The sequence below is a fragment of the Panthera tigris genome, chromosome B1 (genome assembly GCF_018350195.1).
Source record: "Panthera tigris isolate Pti1 chromosome B1, P.tigris_Pti1_mat1.1, whole genome shotgun sequence".
In the NCBI taxonomy this organism is placed as follows: Eukaryota; Metazoa; Chordata; class Mammalia; order Carnivora; family Felidae; genus Panthera; species Panthera tigris.
In genome coordinates this window covers 118,918,145-118,937,907 of record NC_056663.1, presented here as the reverse complement: position 1 = coordinate 118,937,907, position 19,763 = coordinate 118,918,145, and the positions used below count along the sequence as shown (strand labels likewise).

At 39.7% G+C, this 19,763-nt stretch overlaps 1 protein-coding gene across 2 annotated transcripts in view; it reads left to right on the top strand.

Moving 5' to 3' along the window:
- The window catches only part of NFKB1 (nuclear factor kappa B subunit 1), a 119,237-nt gene that overhangs the window by 57,994 nt on the left and 41,480 nt on the right, over window positions 1–19,763 (top strand). For both annotated transcript variants that reach the window (XM_007080953.3, XM_007080952.3), the window contains exon 6: window positions 9,567–9,715. In XM_007080953.3, coding sequence (XP_007081015.2) covers window positions 9,567–9,715 — 149 coding nt within the window. The remainder of the gene's footprint in view (window positions 1–9,566; window positions 9,716–19,763) is intronic.

The following is a 19,763-nucleotide window of genomic DNA, read 5'->3' as shown; positions in this document are numbered from 1 at the left end:
GATGCTTAAAAGGAAGATAAGCACATGGGATTGAAATTAAGGAGTTATCTGCATGGCACAGACAATGAAATCTGGGAAACCAGATAAGAGCATCAAGAGAGCGATCATGGTAAAGATTAGAAGTGGACCAAGGGCTAGATCTCTGAAAAGACTTCTCTTTGGGGAGGAAGGAGAGCACCTTAGCAGAAGTGTCGAAAAAGTGATAGGGGGGCAGTTTCTAAGAAGGAACAGTAACACGCACATCCCAGATTTCTGAGAGGTTACACTGGATGAAGAATAAGAAATGGCTGTTGGGTTTGGAAACGTGGAGTCAATCATGACCTTGACGCACTTTTCATTTGAGGGATAGGGGATTTAGTTAATTTACAAAGGGCTACAGATTCAGTAGGCTACAGAGGAAGTACAGCGTGGGTGATCAGAGCTCTGTTTGCATACTTGGTAAGGAAAAAGAGAATGGCACTGAAGCAGGCATATAAGTACCTTTTAAGTACCTTTCTCACTGGGTTATTAAAGAAGATGAAATTAAAGAATCATTCTGTATTTCTTGGTGTAGTGCCTGGCCCATAGATTTGAATAAATGCTAACCTTTACAGTTGTCATCATCATTATCAGGAAAGGGATTTTTTAGAATATGGAAAAAGATTATACATGTTTTGTGACTAAGAGGAAAGGTCCCCTTGAGAGGAAGAGAGAGGTAATTCAAGGATGTCTGGCATAAGTATGGCACTAGGCAAAAACAGAGTGGTCAGCTCTGGAAACGGGAACAGACCTACCTTTCTTGGAATTAGGAGAGGATATGTGAAGTAATAGGGACACTTTGAGCCTGGGGAGCAATAAGGAGAAGGGAGGTTAAAAAGATTCTCATGCAATGGCTTCTACCTTCTCAACAAAGTGAGAGGAAATCTCAACTGCAGATAAACTGCTTAAGACAGGAAGACACAAATAAGAATCACTGTCCTAGGGGCACCTGGGTGGCTCAGTCAGTTAAGCATCCGACTTCAGCCCAGGTCATGATCTCACAGTCCGTGAGTTCAAGTCCCACGTCGGGCTCTGTGCTGACAGCTTAGAGCCTGGAGCCTGCTTCAGATTCTGTCTCCCTTTCTCTCTGCCCCTCCCCTGCTCATGCTCTGTCTCTTTCTATCTCAAAAATAAATAAAACATTAAAAAAAAATCTTTTTAAAAAGAACCACTGTCCTTTATTTTGTGCCTGCCACGTATCAAGAACTGTACTAGACCCTTTAAATGATCTTCTTTAATCCATGTGAAAATTCAGAGATTATATATTTGTATTCACATTATCCAGATGGGAAACCCAGTCAAAAAGACTAAGTAACTTTCCCAGGAGCACACAGCTAGGAATGGGAAGAGCCAGGACTCAGAGCCAGGTCTGTCTGACTCCAGAGCCTGGTGCTCTTTGTTGAAAGGGAGCCCAGTAGATTGAGATCTTGCAGGTGTAGCTGTACTGTATCATGATAAAGTCCTGCGGGTGGTTATTCCTGTCAGTCACCAGAGTGAACATCAAAGAGCCTTCTCACAAGAGGAGGAAGGGACGGTGAAAATGGGGTGGACCAGAAATGCGAATTCTGGGTCCCTGAGGGCAATAACAAAGCAAAGAATAGTGATTTGAGGCAGGTGCTAAGACTCCAGCACAGCAAAAGAATGCCTTATGGGCAACAGCAGTTAGGATGAAGAGAGGAAAGTATGCGGGGGTGTCTTGGACTTTAAGAGCTGCTAGCTTGGGTTTCCCAGGGAAATGATTTAAGAGTGACCTTCCCTTCACTTTCCCACAGCTGCCTGAATTCCTGCCACTCAGCAGTTACCATCCTGTCACCATCCTGGGGTTCTACAACCCCTACCTAGACACCCTTCTACCAACTTAGGCTAATGTTCTGGTGTATAATAATCATGTTCTAATTTAAATAGCCTATTTGAGAGGTGACACCAGGATCTAGCCATTTTATTTTTTTGAAAAGACAAAATAACAAGAGAAGGAATATAATTGCCTTATTTCCACTTCCTACTTGATACAGCTCTTTATGTTTTAATCAGTTGCCTTCCATGGATAACATTTTAATTGTATCTTAATTATTTAATTGTGCATTCACTAGACAATTAATTATTGAATGCTGACGATGTGACAAATATTGCAGGCACTGGAGATTTACCCAGGAAGGAATCAGTGTCCCTACTCTGATAGAGCCTCTATTCTAATCGACAAAATATAAGTAAAATGTGCAGTGAATTAAATGGTATTTAGTAGAAAGAAAAAGCAGAAGAAAGGTGCAAGGAATGCAGGGATTGGAGTGGTCAGGTTTAGACAGGGGTAGGGTGAGCAACGAAAGTCCCCCTGAGAGAGTGGCATTTCTGCAAAGCCTGAAGGAAAGCAAGAGAAAGGGCGTTCCAGGCAGAGGACACAGCAGTGCAGAAGCTCTCAGGCGGGAGCTGAGCTGGCCAGGTCGAGAACAGCCCGCAGGCCGATGAGGCCGCCTGGCTGGGAGCAGTAAGAAACAAAATCAAAGAGGAAATGGAGGTGGGGGTGTCAGTTCACCCGGGGCTGTTAAGATGGAAAGACACTGGAGGGCTTGGAGTTGTTTTTCTTTAACTTCTTATCATGGAAAATCTTAATCATATATACTTGGAACAACATAATGAGTCCCCTTGTACTAATCATTCAGCTTCAACAGCTTTCACTTTGGGAGGACTTTGAGCAGAGGAGTGACAAGACTTGGCATGACCTGACTTGAGCAGGATGGCTCAGGAGACTAGGCAGTGGAAAGTGGGGCAGGCATGGGAAGGAGACAGATCACGATGGCTTTAAACCAGGGAGCAGCAGTGACGGTGGTGAGAAGTGGTCAAGAGTCAGGATATCTTTTTGAAGGACTGACTAGATATTATATATTTCATGCTTTGTTCAACAACAGCAAAAGAATTTGAGAATGCACATAGTGCAGCGAGGAAAGTAAGAGATGTAGAAAAGAAATGGTACCAGAATGCCACTATTTCAGCCTAAACCCAAATCCCAAAAAACTGGCTTATAAGTGAACATTTGTAACATACTTCAACCCTAAGTTACGTATCGTGTACTCCTCCCGTGTTCTTTTGCAGCCATGGATAATTGGGCCATATGAAGGGTAAAGATTTATTTGTAATTTGTTAATGAGGTAATGACACCTGTTGAGGTACAAGTCCTAACAATTCCTGAAGAAAAGTGTTACTTGATTCTCTGAAAGAATCATGATTTATAAGCAGCTCTCTTAATGTAATAAAGCTGAAAATTAAAATAGAACAGACAAAAAAATTTTTAGGTCAAAGTATGACAGAAAACTCAAAGTTTTAAAGCAGAAAACTCAAAGTTTTATGTAGACAGAGATTTTATTCCTCTCTCTGTGTTGTGGATAACACCCTCTTAGCATGTTTTGTTGTCTTAATGGCATGGTTTGTTTGCCTTTCTTATCCCAGCCTAACATGTGAGTCATATGTGTTGTTGGTCAAACAAGTAGGGCAATAAACAAAGTAAAAGAGTGTGACTGAATCAGGGCAAAGCCAGGAGCATTGTTGGAGAAACAACCCTGTCATCACCAGTGAATGTGTTAAAGAGTATATTTTCGCATTATCCTACCTAAGAACACCTCACTTACTTCACGTTCAGAAGACATGGGACGAATTCCAAGGTCCCTCCGTGTCTTGGCTGTTCGACCTTGGGTTACGTTGCTTGTTAATCTGTCTGAACCTCTGTCTTCTTATCCGCAAAATGAGGATGATAGTGCCATCCCTGTCTACCCAAAAGGGTTGCCAAGAGACCTAAGGAGAAACGGGCCCTTATAAATAAAAGAGAAGAAAAGAAACTGGTGCCTCCGTGGTACCCGCCACGTGCCAGTACATCACAACAGCCATCTGAGGTCACATCATTGACCCGTTTTGTAGATGTGGAACGTGAGGCTCAGAGAGGTTGCCAAACTTATGTAAGGCCACATGGGTGGAAGAAGAAAGAGCTGCGATTTGATCCCAGATTGGATCAGCTTTAAATCCCTTACCTGAAAAAGAAAGAACTAACCTTCCCAAGCATCTTCCTACTCTACGCCAGAAACTGTGTTAGACGTGGTTGTGTCCTATTTCCTTTAATACAGGTTATTCGATACTCCCTGGGTGCTCGACAGATAATAAAGAACAATAACATCGATTTGTCATCACTGAGAGAAGACATATTATGAAAACTGTTACTGTCCTTTTTCTCCTCTTCATGCTCCTCCTTCTTCCCTCTCCCTGTGCCTCCTCCTTCAACTTCTTGTTTTACAATCTGACTTGCAACCGAACAGGGGAGAATGAGGGCATGGTTGAATGATGTCTGTGGCATGATTTTTTTAATGCGGAGCCTTGCAAGAGGACAAGTGTACTTCTGCCACCTCACTACTGACCCTGAGACCTCCTTTCTCACAACACACACCAACAAAACCAAACGAACAGGTTATTCAGGAATAGCTGTCATGTACCAGCACCGTACTAGGCAAGGGAGAGCTGCACCACACTGGGCAGACTGGACACACACAAAAGAGAAAGTCATTGAGCCAGCAGTAGCCAACGTAATGGAAAATGTGAGTTGGCTGTGGCTTTGGACAGACGGCTTCAGAAGGCTTCCCAGCACTCCGGTTATGGGAATGGTGGCAGTTCGCTTCACCTTAATGTGCCTCACTTCCCTCAGCTGTGGAATGGGATACCTCTACTGACCCCACAGGGCTGATGTGAAGATTGGCTGAGTAAACATACTCCCTTCCCTTTCACGAGAACAGTATGTTAGGAGGTATTGGTGTATGTGCTCTGGGAGTTTAACAAGCAAGAGAGATAAGCCAATAACCCTTTAGTTGCCAATTGGTGTTACCACCTTCTTGTTGTAATCAGTTGATTTGGTGTTCCTGCCCCACTCTAATCACATTCTCCCCAAAAGGGGACAGTAGTGGGTTTTTGTGGGTCAAAGTGGTGAGGAGAGTGTAATGGAAGATTCATATTTAGGTCTTACTTTGAGGAATGAGTGGTTCTAAATAAGAAAGAGAAGGGAGGGACACCCCCCGAGGTAGTAAGGAGTATGGTTGGGGAGACAAAGAGGGGGACTCTCACCACAGTGCCTTTGTACATGCTGTTCTCCCCGCTGGGAACACTCTTCTCAGCTCCTTGTCTCCCACCCACACCTTCCTTTGTTACACTCTTGCCCTTCTTTCAGAGCTCAGCCCTCATTACTCCCTCAGGAAGCTTTCTCTGACTTCCTGACCAGGTCAAATCCCCATTATGTATGTCTTTTGTAAGGGCTTCACAGTTAGGCATTTACATTTATTTGTGAGATTCTTTGAGTAGTATCAGCCCCGCTCTTTAATTCCCATAAGAACAGAAGTTCTATCTGTTTTGCACTCACGTTGTATCCCTTCACTCCCTGACCTACTGCATGCAGTGCATGAAACTTAGAAGGAGCCTAATAAATACTGAATAAATGGGTACATTTTTGGTTATCAGTGAAGTAATAGCCTGGAGAGGAGAATGGGTTTATCCTTGAGTTTGCTAATCCCATTAGGTGCCAAGCGATGTATTCACTCACTTAATCCTCAAACAATTTGTGAAATCAACTGCATTGTTCCTTTCATTTTAAAGATGGAGAAATTGATGTCCAGAGATGTTAACCATCTTTCCCTGTTGACCCGGCTCTGATAAGTGGCAGCAGAGGGATTTGAGCCTGGCAGCATGACTTAAGAGCTCTTGGATTTAATCACATTGCTCTGCGGCTTTAGCAGTAGAGGACAAAGTTAGGTATGCAAGTAAAGTTAGTGTAGATTTCTGTTTGAAAATTGTGGATGTTTTTCCTCCTTCTTCCCACCAATTATCATCATCACCATCATCCCTTCATGAGAAAAACTAAGCAGAAAAGAACTACTTCATGTGTCACCCTCATACATTCATGTTAACTCTTCTGCCAGTGTGATGTGGTCGAATTTACTCAGTAAGTAAACTGGACATTTCAAATTCTAATTCCCAGAAAATTTTAGCCTAGTTAATCACCTCTTAAGAACCAGTATGAACTTTGCTAGAGCATGTCAGAGTAACTTGAAATAAAAGGAGGTGATTTGACTCAGTTTGGTATTATCTGCGACACTAGGTTTCTGGTTTTTACTCAAAAAGCCCGCGGTCATCAGTAGGTATTGAGTCATAAAGCTCCTGGAAGAAAGGTTTAATTTCATCAAGGGAGCTGAGAAATCCTGAGCACCTCCAAGAATGATAGCTGTTACTGTAATAACACAATTATTACTAGAAAATTAACAAAGACCAATAAAATATGTCACGTGAGGGGTGGGGGTGGGGGGATGGAGGGGGAACTTACCCTAGGAATAAAAGTGGCCCGAATTGGTCTTTTAAGACAGAATTTTTAAAAAATCACCTCAGGGCAGGTGTATCATTTAATATCTCCAGGGAGGGGAGTCCATTACAGGGATCGAGAAGATAATAGTTAACACTGTATATTGCTCTTATTTGCTGGGCCATGTTCTAAAGACTTTAACATATTTAATCCTTACAACGAGGAACCAAACAGTGCCCAAGGTCACACAGCTAGTAAATGGTGAAACTGTCTTCAAACCTAGCTAGTCTGCCCCTGGAGTACACGCTTACAGTGTCTCTCGGTCGCTGATTACTCACATTTTCACCTTTGTCTCCCTCGCTTCCACTGAAAAGCTTAACTTATATTTAAGCTCTTAGCATTTAAGAGCCTGCTATGTTCAGACTCTTTCAAAAATAAACCCAGCCTTCCTGGCAGATACAGTTGCTTTCTGTAAAGGTAATTTTCAAGGGAACCACTATTCAAAGAAGTAAATGGGAGGCTGAATAAAAATAACCAAATTCTCTGTAGAAGACACGAATTTCTGAATCAGTTGCAAATAGCTCTCAGTCATGGTGGCATTCTCTGAAACACACCCTCCTCTAAGGTAGAATTCCATTTTCTTCATCTGCCACATAACCTGAAAATAGTATCATTTTTTTTCTGTCCCCGCACTTCAGCTTTCTTCTTTCAGTCAGTATTTTGGAAAGTCCACAAAACCCAGGGGCCTCCCTGTCGTTGCCCTGTGGTCAATGTAAAAACCAGATGATGCCATGCTGACCTGAAGTCTTTCAAATGGATCAAACTTCACATTAGTCACTGGCAACTTTTTCAGGTCCTTTTACCTCAGAGACTACTCAGTTCCTCATTCTTGCCACCCTTCGCTCATGAAGTAATAGCAAGAAAAAGATGTGAGTACTTTTTGAGGACACCTCCCACTCTTTCCTTCAGTGCTAGTGACTGATTCCTTCCCAGTGGGGAAATTGAAGGGTCCCACTATCCAGAGCGATGGGGCTCTGATCGCTGGATTCCTTCCGATGTTCTGCTTAGGTGGAAAGCCTCCCTGATTTCACCCAAGTGAAGCATTTCATCATGCCTTACACTGTTGCATTTCTGTGCTCCATGCGCTTAGAAGTGCAATTACATGGTCTATTTAGTGCTTTTCACTGTTCATTTACTGCTAAAGAAGTCCCTGTAGAATATGTCATCATAACAAAGGCTGATCTCACATGTTGACACCATGGCCCTGAACTGGCATCGGCAATCCAGGGGGTATGCAGGCACAACAGCCAGTTTTGGAGCAAACCCGAGCTTTTCATTCCCTGTCCTGTCCTGTCCTGTCCTGTCCTGTCCTGAAGGGCAGAGGCTTTCTTCTGCATCTTTTAAAAGGGAAAGCAACCAAGTTCATAATTATTTGTATGCCCAGAAGGCTTTTTTAAATGCTGTACCTATTTAAGAAATTATTTATTTGTGCTTTGAGCTGGTGGTCAAAAACAAATTTAATCCTTAACATTCTTTGTGATGAGTTTGCTCTGCAAGGACAGAAGGCCACTTCTTGGGAAGGAGCATTACAGGGTTTGAAAGCAAACTTTAGCAGCAGCTCTGGGCCGAAGTTCGGGCAAAGAGGCCCTAGGGTTTTCGAGGGGAGCTGCACTATTGATTAGAAAGGATTCTGTCCTTTGCTCAGGGCAGGAAACTTCTCTCCCCCAAACCCTCTGCCAAACAGTCCCAGCCCTGATCAACTTCTTCTCAACTCTTGCAATGAGAGATTGGACTGGGAAAAAAAAATCCATACTGAAAAAATCCTAACAAAACCTTGCCTCAATGGAATATGGATCTGTTTGATGGTATTTATAGGAGAAGTAGACTGGTTGAAAGGGATTCTGTCTTTTTCCAAGAAATTTAATTGGCAAGTGTAGGTTCTTCCTCAAGTTTATGTCAGAAAGACTTACATCAAGGATTTGTGGCTAGATGGGATTCCTGTCCACTTTCTTTTCCTTCCAAGCTATGGGCTGCTTGTACAGATTAAAATATCTCTAATGATCATATGGGTGGGAGATCCTGGGTTTAGGTTCACGCACTCCCTCAAAGGGAGAAAATATGCGCTAAGGAAATAGGGTGACGAACTCTTCCCAGTGTTAGCCTGAAAGCCCTGGGAACCCCACCCCCCACCCTGTCCCAGGCAAACCAGGGTGCCTGGTTACCCTTTGAGGAAATATAGTGCATTTCCAATAGTTTGGCTGAATTTATCACAGAATTCTGCCTTGTGGGATTCAGAAAAGTAAACATAAGGCAAATTGGTCTATTCTGTTAGTATGATTTTAATATTGGGGCTTTCTCAAGGGAGGAATCTGTGGTCTACTTGCTACAGGGGGCTGGAGGACCAACTAGAGGAGAAAGGGTGTCCAAGCTGTCTTTGCTTTAAAATGCCATTTTCTCCATGCTACTTCCTTTTTATTGCTGTTGTCATCATTTTAAAGGCATAACACTTAAAAAGATGAGTTAAGTGGAAAAATATGGTTTTATAAGACAAGCGCTAAGTAGGTGTCAGATCTAAGGATTTGCACATAGGAAGTGCATTTATTTGAATTGACGTACTGCGACCTGGATATACGTAACTCAGTTGTCAGAGCTCATAGCAGAGAGCGCTGCCAAAGGCTAATGTGTCCTGACCGAGGACATTTCAGAGCCCCTTCCCTGGCAAGACTCCACCTCCTGCCTAATCTCATGGCAGAGACTTGAGGTACACTGTTTCTACTCCTCTCTCTCCTTCTATTTCCATCAATCCATCAGTCCCAAATCCCTTCTCGTGGATCTTTTCCCAGCACCCATGGCTGGCCGTTGTGATGAGGGTGCAGATGAAGTGTGTTCTTGGTTAGTAGGAAAGGGACGCTTCATGGCTACACAGCAGCCGAGATGTGCTATTCCAACTTTAACAGTACATGCAGCATTAGAAATGGCCTGCTGCGGGAGTGTATCCTCTCCACACACAACAACTAACAACAATGCTAACTAGCATTAGCATTTTAATTGCTCTCCATCCCACCATTTGCTCCTCACCCAGTTTGAAAAATGGAGCTGCGGTCCTATATGTATAGGTATGCCTAATATTGTATCACGTACTTTTTATACTTACTGGTTTGTCTTAAGTGTTTTTCCATGCTACAGTATAGTCAGATGTACTAACTTTTTCAATGTGCTTCTTGTATAGATCTGCAACTATGTGGGACCTGCAAAGGTTATTGTTCAGTTGGTCACAAATGGAAAAAACATCCACCTGCATGCACACAGCCTGGTGGGAAAACACTGTGAGGACGGGATCTGCACTGTAACCGCCGGACCCAAGGACATGGTGGTCGGGTAAGTGAGGGTGGATGATACCTTGGAAGGTATGATCAGATAAACATGGCACCCGAAGGCTTGGAACACACCCCTTTCATTAGGAACCTGCCCAAGATCCTCAGAGGGCCTTAAAATGAAAAGGTGAGTTCTCACTTGAACTCCCAGGAGAAAGATTACCCACATGTCTGGGTTTTCCTGACTTTGTACCTGTGGTCCTGGCCAAATTATTTATAGCACCCCCTTTCGAAAGTGGCCCAGAGGGGATAATAAATTATGGTTACTTCATGTATGAAGCATTTGTACCACTTTCAACAGTATCTTCCTTCTGGAGATAAAGATAAGGACTAATTAGAAGAAACCTAACTGTGGCAGAAATAAACACCTTGATGATTCTTTTAATGAACTAATGAGTTTGGATTTATAGCGTGAACATTTTCACCATGAAATAGATAGATAAATATTGTTTCAGCTCTATGCTGTTTAGAAAGTGTGCTCAGATTAAGAAGCCAAGGAATGCGGGGCGCCTGGGTGGCGCAGTCGGTTGAGCGTCCGACTTCAGCCAGGTCACGATCTCGCGGTCCGTGAGTTCGAGCCCCGCGTCCGGCTCTGGGCTGATGGCTCGGAGCCTGGAGCCTGTTTCCGATTCTGTGTCTCCCTCTCTCTCTGCCCCTCCCCCGTTCATGCTCTGTCTCTCTCTCTGTCCCAAAAATAAATAAAAAACGTTGAAAAAAAAATTTAAAAAAAAAAATAAAAAAAAAAAAAAGAAGCCAAGGAATGCAAATTTGTTTTGGCATTCATTAGACTTGAAATGTAAATACAAAGGGACATACTCATTTAAGAGTTAGACAGATAGAACAAGGAATTTTAAGTGAATGAAGTATTACAAAATAAATTCAGCCCAAAAGGAGTAAGAAATTTTAAAATAATTTTGTTTAATTTTTAAGAATGTCTTCTAGGGTGTCCTACTGCTGGTTTAAACAGTTCATGATAAAATCCCAGTTAATCTGGACTATTCACTCAAAAGAAAGGAATTATTTATATCAACTGTAATTAAGTTGATGGTAGCATTTCAGGCTTTGAATTCCGATCAAGTTTTAAGTTGGTTGTTATTGGGGAGGTTGAACTTTCATGTTCCTAGGTATTTCTTTGTTTGACTGTGAAAATATTCAAGTGTGAAAAACCTAGAGAGAGAGCTTTCTTTTAAGTCACTAAAATCTGATTCTTTTGATGTTAGGGGAAAAAAAAAAGACTCTAGATTGGAGGAAGAAGTTTAAATTGATTTGAAAAATTCTGTTGTGCTTTATATGAACTTGTTTCAACATTCTCTTGAAAGACTGGCCTGTTTCCTGTTGTATGTCACAGTTGGTTCCTCGTCTGTTTTGGACTACTCTTTACAGTTCCCGACTGACCTAGGAGAGCTTTGAAATGCAGGGTAATTGTCAGAGTTTCAGACTAATTGATCACTTAGTGTTTCTGCGGATTTACCCCAAAAGGCTGCTGTCAGTTTGAAGTGTTGGTTCTGTTTAATCTGTGTGATAATCACAGCCTTTAGAGGAAATTATAGATGAAGTTCCTTACTAATAATATTTGTTATTATAAAGCTGCCAGTATGTTGTCTATAATTTGGTGTTTCTGTGGCTTGGCTTAGTAATCTTCCAGGGTTTTAGAAGGAACTAATGGTTATTTAGTTTTGAGACCTACAGCGAGCGGGAGTAGAAGTTCCCTGTTTCTAAGGAAAGGGAGGAAATCCTTTCCTCTCTTGTAATGGAGTTCCGTAGTTGGGAGAACTCATTCATTCACTCATTCATTCAACAAACATTTTGAGCATCTACATGACCTAAGTTTGGTTATCAAGATGTCTCATCATAGTGATGCGGGATTCTGTGACCCTATACAGTTTCACTGAGAAATTTAGTCAAGAGGATGCCACTTAAAAGTTACAATAGATTCAGTAGACTTTCCTTTTCAGAATGTTCTATGAAACACTGATACTCCTTTTATAATCGATTTTTAGCTGAGAAACTTATGCTTACAGTGTTTCCTAAAATATAATATTTCCTTCGTGATTTATTTGTCTCTCTTACTTTTTAATTTTTTTTAAGTTTCCGATGTCAGAACCTGTTACATGTTAGTAGAGGGAATATCAGGCTAGGAGTCTGGAAACCAGAATTCTGTTTTCATTTCTGTCACACTCTACAGTAGGATTGGGGGCAATTTGCATGACTTCCTGAGCACTTTAACTTCTTCTCTTATACAATATCAGCATTGGGTTCCATAGTTTATCTCCAGGCCTTTTACCTCTCACAAATTCTAGTCTGAACTATTAGCTAATACTACGAAATTAACATGAGCAGACTTGCCACATACTTATTTATGGAGTGTCATTGATTATTATTATTTGGCTCTAACTTGTAGGTAAGAATAGCACAGAGAGAAATTTAGGAAGATAGCCAGAGTTATTCCTTAGATTTGTCAATACTAGAAATGGAATCAAGATTACCTATTTTCATTAATATAGCTTAGGTTAAGAGTATATATTCACAAGCAGGGCACCAATCCAGCACATCAAAGAGGATCTATAAAAAATGACACTGAGGAGATAAATAACTTTTAAATTATCAAAGCCAGAGGGGTGATGGGTAGGGGATGGGTGAGATGGGATTAGGAGTACACTTACCTTGATGAGCACTGAGTAATATATGAACCTGTCGAGTCACTATATTGTACAACAAAACCATATGTTAACTATACTAAAACTAAAATTTAAAAAATAAAAACAAAATTAAATAAATTATCAAAACCAAAGAATTAACTTTTCTTTAGGTTTATAAATAAAATTTAGTTTCTGTTTTCAAATATATTTTGCTATCCATATTAAAATACTCATTTTTTGATGACTAAGGCATGATTGGAGGTTTGAGTGCTTAAATCTGTGGGGTTTTACCTTAAGACTTTTTTTTTTTTTTATTTAGCTTTCATTTTGTCTTCGTATTTCTTACTCATTTGTTTAGTTAGCTGTTAGTGTCTGTCCTCATAAAAATAATTTTAATTTGGTGTTTTATTTTTGACCTTGAAGGTCAACAATGTGTTTCAACAACATTTTAGTTCTCTGAAGTTTTCAATCAGTGGAAACTATCTGTTACTTGACTTTCTTTAAGCCACTTTCCTTACCAATAATCACCACACCCTCTGTTTCCTGGCAGCCCTAATTTAGAGAGATGTGAAGTCTTTTTTTTTTAACTAATATTTACAGCATATACCAATTGTAAGCACTAGAAGTAAATATATAAATATAAAAGAGAAACAAGGCCTCCGTCAATGAGCTATTAAATTGGTGGTTTTGTAGGTCCAAAAACGATTACTAGCAGTTTCATAATATTAAACCTTAACACACAGAAAAGATGCTGTTTGGAGAAAATGGACAAAATATGGAGTGAAATTGGAAGTGTCCAACTTCCAAATTAAAGTATATATTGTGAGTCAGGGGTGCTTTTGAATCTTGTGCCAGCTATAAATCAGTGTTTGAGTCCTGACAGGTAGAAGGGCCAGATGGAAGGGCCACTGTAGAATCCCAACCTAATGACATGGGGATTCAAACCAACCCAGGGGGCAGCAGTAGTTCTCAGATGATGATGATGATGATGATGATGATAATGGAAACATCTGGCACAGTGCAGAGGATTTCAAACCTGGCTGCTAATTAAAGTCACTTTTGGTCACTTTATATTACTTTTTAAATTTTTTTTAGTTTTGATTTATTTTTCAGAGAAAGAGAGAGAGACAGAGTGCGAGCGGGAGAGGGGCAGAGAGACAGGGAGACAGAATCCGAAGCAGGCTCCAGGCTCTGAGCTGTCAGCACAGAGCCTGACGTGGGGCTCGAACTCACAGACTGCAAGATCATGACCTGAGCTGAAGTCAGACAATCAATCGACTGAGCCACCCAGGCGCCTCTAATATTAACTCTTTGAAGCGTACAGGTCTATGAATTTTGACAAGTACTCAAATAAGAATCACAGTCAAGGAAGGTATAGAATAGTACCATTGCCCCCAAAATCCTGTGTGCCCCTTTAGAGTCAGCTCTACCTTGCATTCCACCCCATGGCAACTCCTGATCTGTCTCCTATACATATAGGAATGTTCCAGAATGACCTACAAATGGAATCATGCAATATGTAGCCTTTTTGAGTCTGGCTTCTTTCACTTAGTATCATGCATTTAAGATTCCTCCAGGTTGTTGTGTGTATCAGCGGTCTTACTCCTTTTCATTACTAAGTAGTATTGCATTGTATTGATGTATCACAGTCTGTTTATCAATCCACCTGCTAAAGAACATGAAGTTTATTTTCCATTTTGGATGAGAGAACCACTTTTTGTGTGAACATAAGTTTTCATTTTTGGGGGGCTTGGGTAAATACAGAGGAGTGAAAATGAAGGGACAGATGCTAAGAGTCCATTTGTCTTGATAAGAAACTACCATATTGTTTTCCAAAGTGGCTGTATCATCTTGAATTCCCATGTATTAACACTTAGGATTCTCGATTTTTTAAGTTGCATGTGCTGTCTTTTAATAATAATGTCCACTCTTGTTTTCTTTTACATTTTATTCTATAAATTTTCAAACATACACAAAAGTAGAAAGCATAGCATAATGAACCCCCATTGTACTCATCACCCAGCTTCGACAATTAATTACTACCTCTTCATTTAAATATACCCCTGCCTAGATATCTTTCATTTATGGATATCTAATTTAATTCAATACTGTTAAGAGGATACTTTGTATGATTTCAGTCCTTTTAAGTTTATTGAGACTTGCTTTATGGATCAGAATATGTTATGTCTTGGTAAATGTTCCTTGTGCACTTAAAAAGAATGACTAGTCTAATCAAGTTGAATGCATGTTCTAAAATGTCAGGTCAAGTTGTGTGATAGTGTTGTTCAAGTCTTCTGTATCCTTACTGACTTTCCCCCTACTTGTTCTAGAAATTATTGACAGATGGGTGTTGAAATCTCAGACTATATTTATAGATATATCTGTTTCTTCCTCCAGTTTGTAAGATTTTGCTTCTTGTATTGTGAAGTTCTTTTATTAGATACATAAACATTTAGGATTCTTATGTCCACTCAATGAATTGATCCCTTTATCATTATGAGATGACCCTCTTTTATCCCTGGTAATATTTTTGCTCTAAAATCTACCTTGACTGATACTGTTTTACGTATTTCAGCTTTATTTTGATTAACCTTAGCTTGGAACATTTTTTTTTCCATCCTCTTAGTTTTAAGCTGTTTGTGTCTTAATATTCAAAGTAAATATGCACCGCATATGGTTGGGTCTTATTATTTTTATTCCATCCGATGCTCTCTGCCTTTTAATTGAGGTGTTTAAATAATCTGTATTTAATCTGATTACTCATAGAGCTGTGTTTCATTCTACCCTCTTGCTATTTGTTTTCTGCTTGTCACGTCTGATTTTTGTTCCCCTTTTCCTCTTTTTTCTGCCTTCTTTTAGATTAATTATGATTTTATTTTATCTTCCTTTTGGTTTATACCTCTATAGTTTTTAGAAGTTGTTTTACAGCTTGTCACACTATATACATCTTTCACTTATCTTAGTCTCCCTTTGAGTAACACCGTGTGTCTTCATATATCATATATGAACAACACTTCAGTTTCCCCTCTCGGCCCTTGTGCTATTGTGTACTCTATTTTACATCTATATATGTGATAAGTTCCACAATATATTGTTTTTTATTTTTGTTTTTAATGCTCAATTATCTTTTCTTTTTTAACATTTATTTATTTTTGAGAGGCAGAGAGAGACAGAGCATGAGTATGGGAGGGGCAGAGAGACAGGGAGACACAGAATCCGAATCAGGCTTCAGGCTCTGAACTGTCAGCACAGAGTCTGACATGGGGCTCAAACTGGTCAACCACAAGATCATGCCTGAGCCAAAGTCGGACGCTTAACCAACTGAGCCACCCACCCAGGTGCCCCTATGCTCAATTATCTTTTAAAAGAAATTTTAAATAAGGAAAAAAGTATTTATATTTAAACATGTATTTATCATTTACAGTGCCCATCATTCTGTTTCATAGGTCAACATTTCTGTCTGGTGCCATTTTTTTCTGCCTGAAGCCCTTCCTCTCCTTTTTCTTCTACTGCTGGTCTGCTGCTGATCAGTTCTTCAGTTATCAAACGTCTATAAGCTCTTTACTTTGTCTCTGTTTTAGAAAGATATTTTTGAAGAATATAGAATTCCAAGTTGACAGAGTTCTTCTTTCACATTCTGAAAATATACTACCCCATAGGTGTTCTGGCTTTTGCCTTGCTTCCATCAAGAGGTCTGCTGCCCTCCTGATATTTTGTTCCTCTTCACATCAAGTGCCGTATCCTCTCTATCAGCTCTAGATTTTCTCTTTATTAGTTTTTCCTTTCTCCTCACTAATTTGAAGCAGTTTGATTAAATGGGCATTAATGTAGTTTTCTTCATGTTGTTTGTGCTTGGGGTTCATTGAGATTTTTGGATCTCTCGGTTTATAGTTTTTTTAAATAAATTTTAAACTTGTCAGCTATTACTTTTCAAAATATTTTTTCCATCCACTCCTCATTTTCCTCTTCTCCTGAAGCACCAATTACATGTGTATTTGGCTTTTAAAATTATCCCACAGCTCACTGGAGATCTGTCTTTTTAAAATTTGTTCTTTTTCCTGTGTTTCATTTTGAACAATTCTATCACTGTGTTCTCAAGTTCACTAATCCTTTTGTCTGTAGTGTCTAATCTGTTTTTCATTCCATTCGGTGTATTTTTCTTTTGAGACATTGCCGTTTTTTCATCTCTGTAGGTTTGCTGGAGGTCTTTTTTTAAATATCTTCCATGTGTCTCCTTAATATTCTAAAGCTTTTTATTATCTTGACCCTATACAATATATCCATAATAGCTATTTCAATGTATGTGTCTTTAAATTCTGTGTTCTGTCTCACATCTGGATCTGTTGCTATTGATAGATTTTTATCCTCATTATGAGTTGTATTTTCCTATTTTTTGCATGCCTGATAATTTTTGATTGAATGGCAGACATTTTGAATTTCGGATTGTTGCATGCTGTCCTTTTTCTTTTTCTTTCCTTTCTTTCTTTCTTTCTTTCTTTCTTTCTTTCTTTCTTTCTTTCTTTCTTTTGTATGCCTTTGAATATTTTTGAACATTGATAGAAATTAAATTTGGGAGCAGTTTTATCCTTCCTAGACTTACTTCTAAGCTTTGTTAGGGAAACAGGAGCAGCCTTTAGGGTTAATTTGACACCATTGCAAAGCCAGTAACTTTCTGAATATTCATGCTGATGATTTATGTATTACAAGATTTCTTGAACTATTCCAGCCCCATGTGTGCTCCAAGAAATCTTTGTCTGCTTCTTTCTTGGTTGTTTTTTGTTTTTTGTTTTTCTTGTTTTGTTTAGATTTTTCCTCAGCCTTGGGTTGTTTCGTCACACACATCTCCAATCAGTACTTAGCTGAAGACTCAAGGCAAAACCTGTGTACATCTCTGAGTATCTCTGTGTGTGGCTCTTCTCTGGTTCTCTGCCTGTGAATTCTGGCCCCTTTGGCCTTCTCAGATTTTTAACTCAATCTCCAAACTCGGGGAGATGGCCAGGTCTGTTTAGAGTCTCCCTTCCTATGCTGCAATCAGAAAACTCTAGGCATTAAACCAGCATAATTGTAGGATTCACCTTAGTTGCTCTCTTAAGGATCAGTGTCCTGTGCTGCCATTGTTCAGTGTTGGAAAACCATTTTTTCATATGTTTTATGTTATGTAAGGTGAAAGACTCAATCTGGTCTCTGTTACTCCCATCATTATCTGAAACAGAAGACTGGCTTCTATATTGTTCCATTTATTACCAGAGTAAGTAAGTTATTCACATAAGGATGACGCCTTTTTCACGGGGATTAGTTAAATAATGTGCATGAAAATCACTTTATATGTGGTAAAGTGTAACAGATGTTTGCCAGTGTCATTACCTATATGGAGGTACACGTTCTATATAGGAGTCCAGCCTAAAAGGCCAAAAGATGGAGGTGTTGTTTCTATTAAAAAACTACCTGTGCCTCCAGGCATGTCATCATGTCCCATTGCACCTTTTCTGTGCTGTGCTAATTCATGCATTCATTTATTCAACAGACACGTGTTAGACACCCATATGTCAGGCACTGTTCTAGGCACCAGAGATCTCTGCCCTCAGGAGTTTATATTCTCTTGGTCTGTTTTCTTCTCTGTGTGTCTCAGCTATTCTACTTTTTCTTTTTTAGTATAATTGACACACAATGTTTACATTAGTCCCAGGTGCACAGCATAGCGATTTAATAAATGTATACATTATGCCACAATCATGTCCTACTTTTTTCTATCACTGTCTGGACACGTGTCTCGTTGTATCTCTGGACCTCTGTATGAGTGCTCATCTCATTCTGCCTTCACCTTCTATATTTTCTTCGCCTAGTTCATCTGGTCTTCCCACACCATCTTAGTCCTTATTATCTTAGACTATCTTTGTCTTTGTTTCATCTAGTCCAGTTGTTACAATATTTCTGTCTTTCCCTTACTAATCTTTTTTCTTTCTTTCTGAATAAAAGCCAGAGCAAAAGAAAAGTCTTGGCAAAAGCTTACAAGGCTTTAAAAGATCTGTGCCCCCACTTTGCTCTTTGAACTTTTCTTTTTGTTTTTAAATGTTTATTTATTTATTTTGAGAGAAAGAGAGAGATCGGGAGATGGGCAAAGAGAGAGGGGGAGAGAGAGAGAATCCCAAGCAGGCTCTGCGCTGAGCATGAGCCCAACATGGGGCTCGATCTCCCGACCATGAGATCGTGACCTGAGCCAGAATCAAGAGTCGGATGCTTAACTGACTGAGCCGCACAGGCTCCCCGGCTCTTTGAACTTTTCACTTACTACTGGCCTCTTGCTGATTTTCCTCCAGCAGCATTGGCCTCCTTGCTATTGTCTTCCGAAAACACCAGTCGTGGTCCTCTCTCGGGGTCTTTGAACTTGTTACTCTTTCCACCTTGAATACTTTTCCGTATATCCACATCTTTTCCCTCACCTTCTTTCAGTCATTGCTCACTTGTCATCATTTCAGTGACGCCTGTCTGGCCTATCCCTACTTTAAAGCATCATGTCTTCTAAGTGTACCTTTCCTTTTCTCCGTTCCCACCTTATTTATTTATTTTATTTATTTATTTCTTGGTACTCTTAATGCCTTCTCAATTATACCGTAAAATTTGCTTCTCTATTTGTTTCTTCTCTCTGGTTACACTAGCACATAAATTCTATGGAGGGAGGGATTCCTGAGTGCTGACAAAAGCATCCAGGACACTGCCTGGCACTAATAAGGAGCTGAACAAATATTTGTTGAATGAATGGGTCTCCTTGGTAAAGTACTTTTTTGTTGTTGTATTGTTTATTGAATATACTTTCTTGTTGCATGAACTTTAAAAATTAGTGTCTGGAGTATTTTATATAATTTCTCCAAAATCCCTTAAATTGCTTTATTTAGCTTATTAAAATGTTTTATCCTATAGGTATGTAGGTTTCATGAGATAAAAGTGCTCCATCCTGAAAACATGGAGAATTCGATGGCATTCTAGTGGTAATAATTCCAGCCTCACAGATCACCCAACAGAAGATGGGACTCCATGTAGAGTTTAAATCCTATCCAGAAAGCCAAAGATGAGCCAAAAGAAAAAAATTCTTCGAGTTATAATATTATTCTTATTCTTTAAAAAAAATTTTAGATAAGTTAGTACTGTATTCAGAATTTGAAAAAAAAATTTAAACAACTGTCCTGGAAAATTGTTTAAAATGAGTCTAGGTAAAACTTCCTTAGTAGTGTATATGTATATGTATATGTATATGTATATGTATATGTATATGTATATGTATGTATACACACACACACACACACACACACACGTATACCCTACTCGCTTAATCATCATTTGAAAATCTAATAAACTCTGAAAACCAAAAGATTTTGCTGAGTTCGCCACAGACTCATTTGGTGGCAAAACCCAATC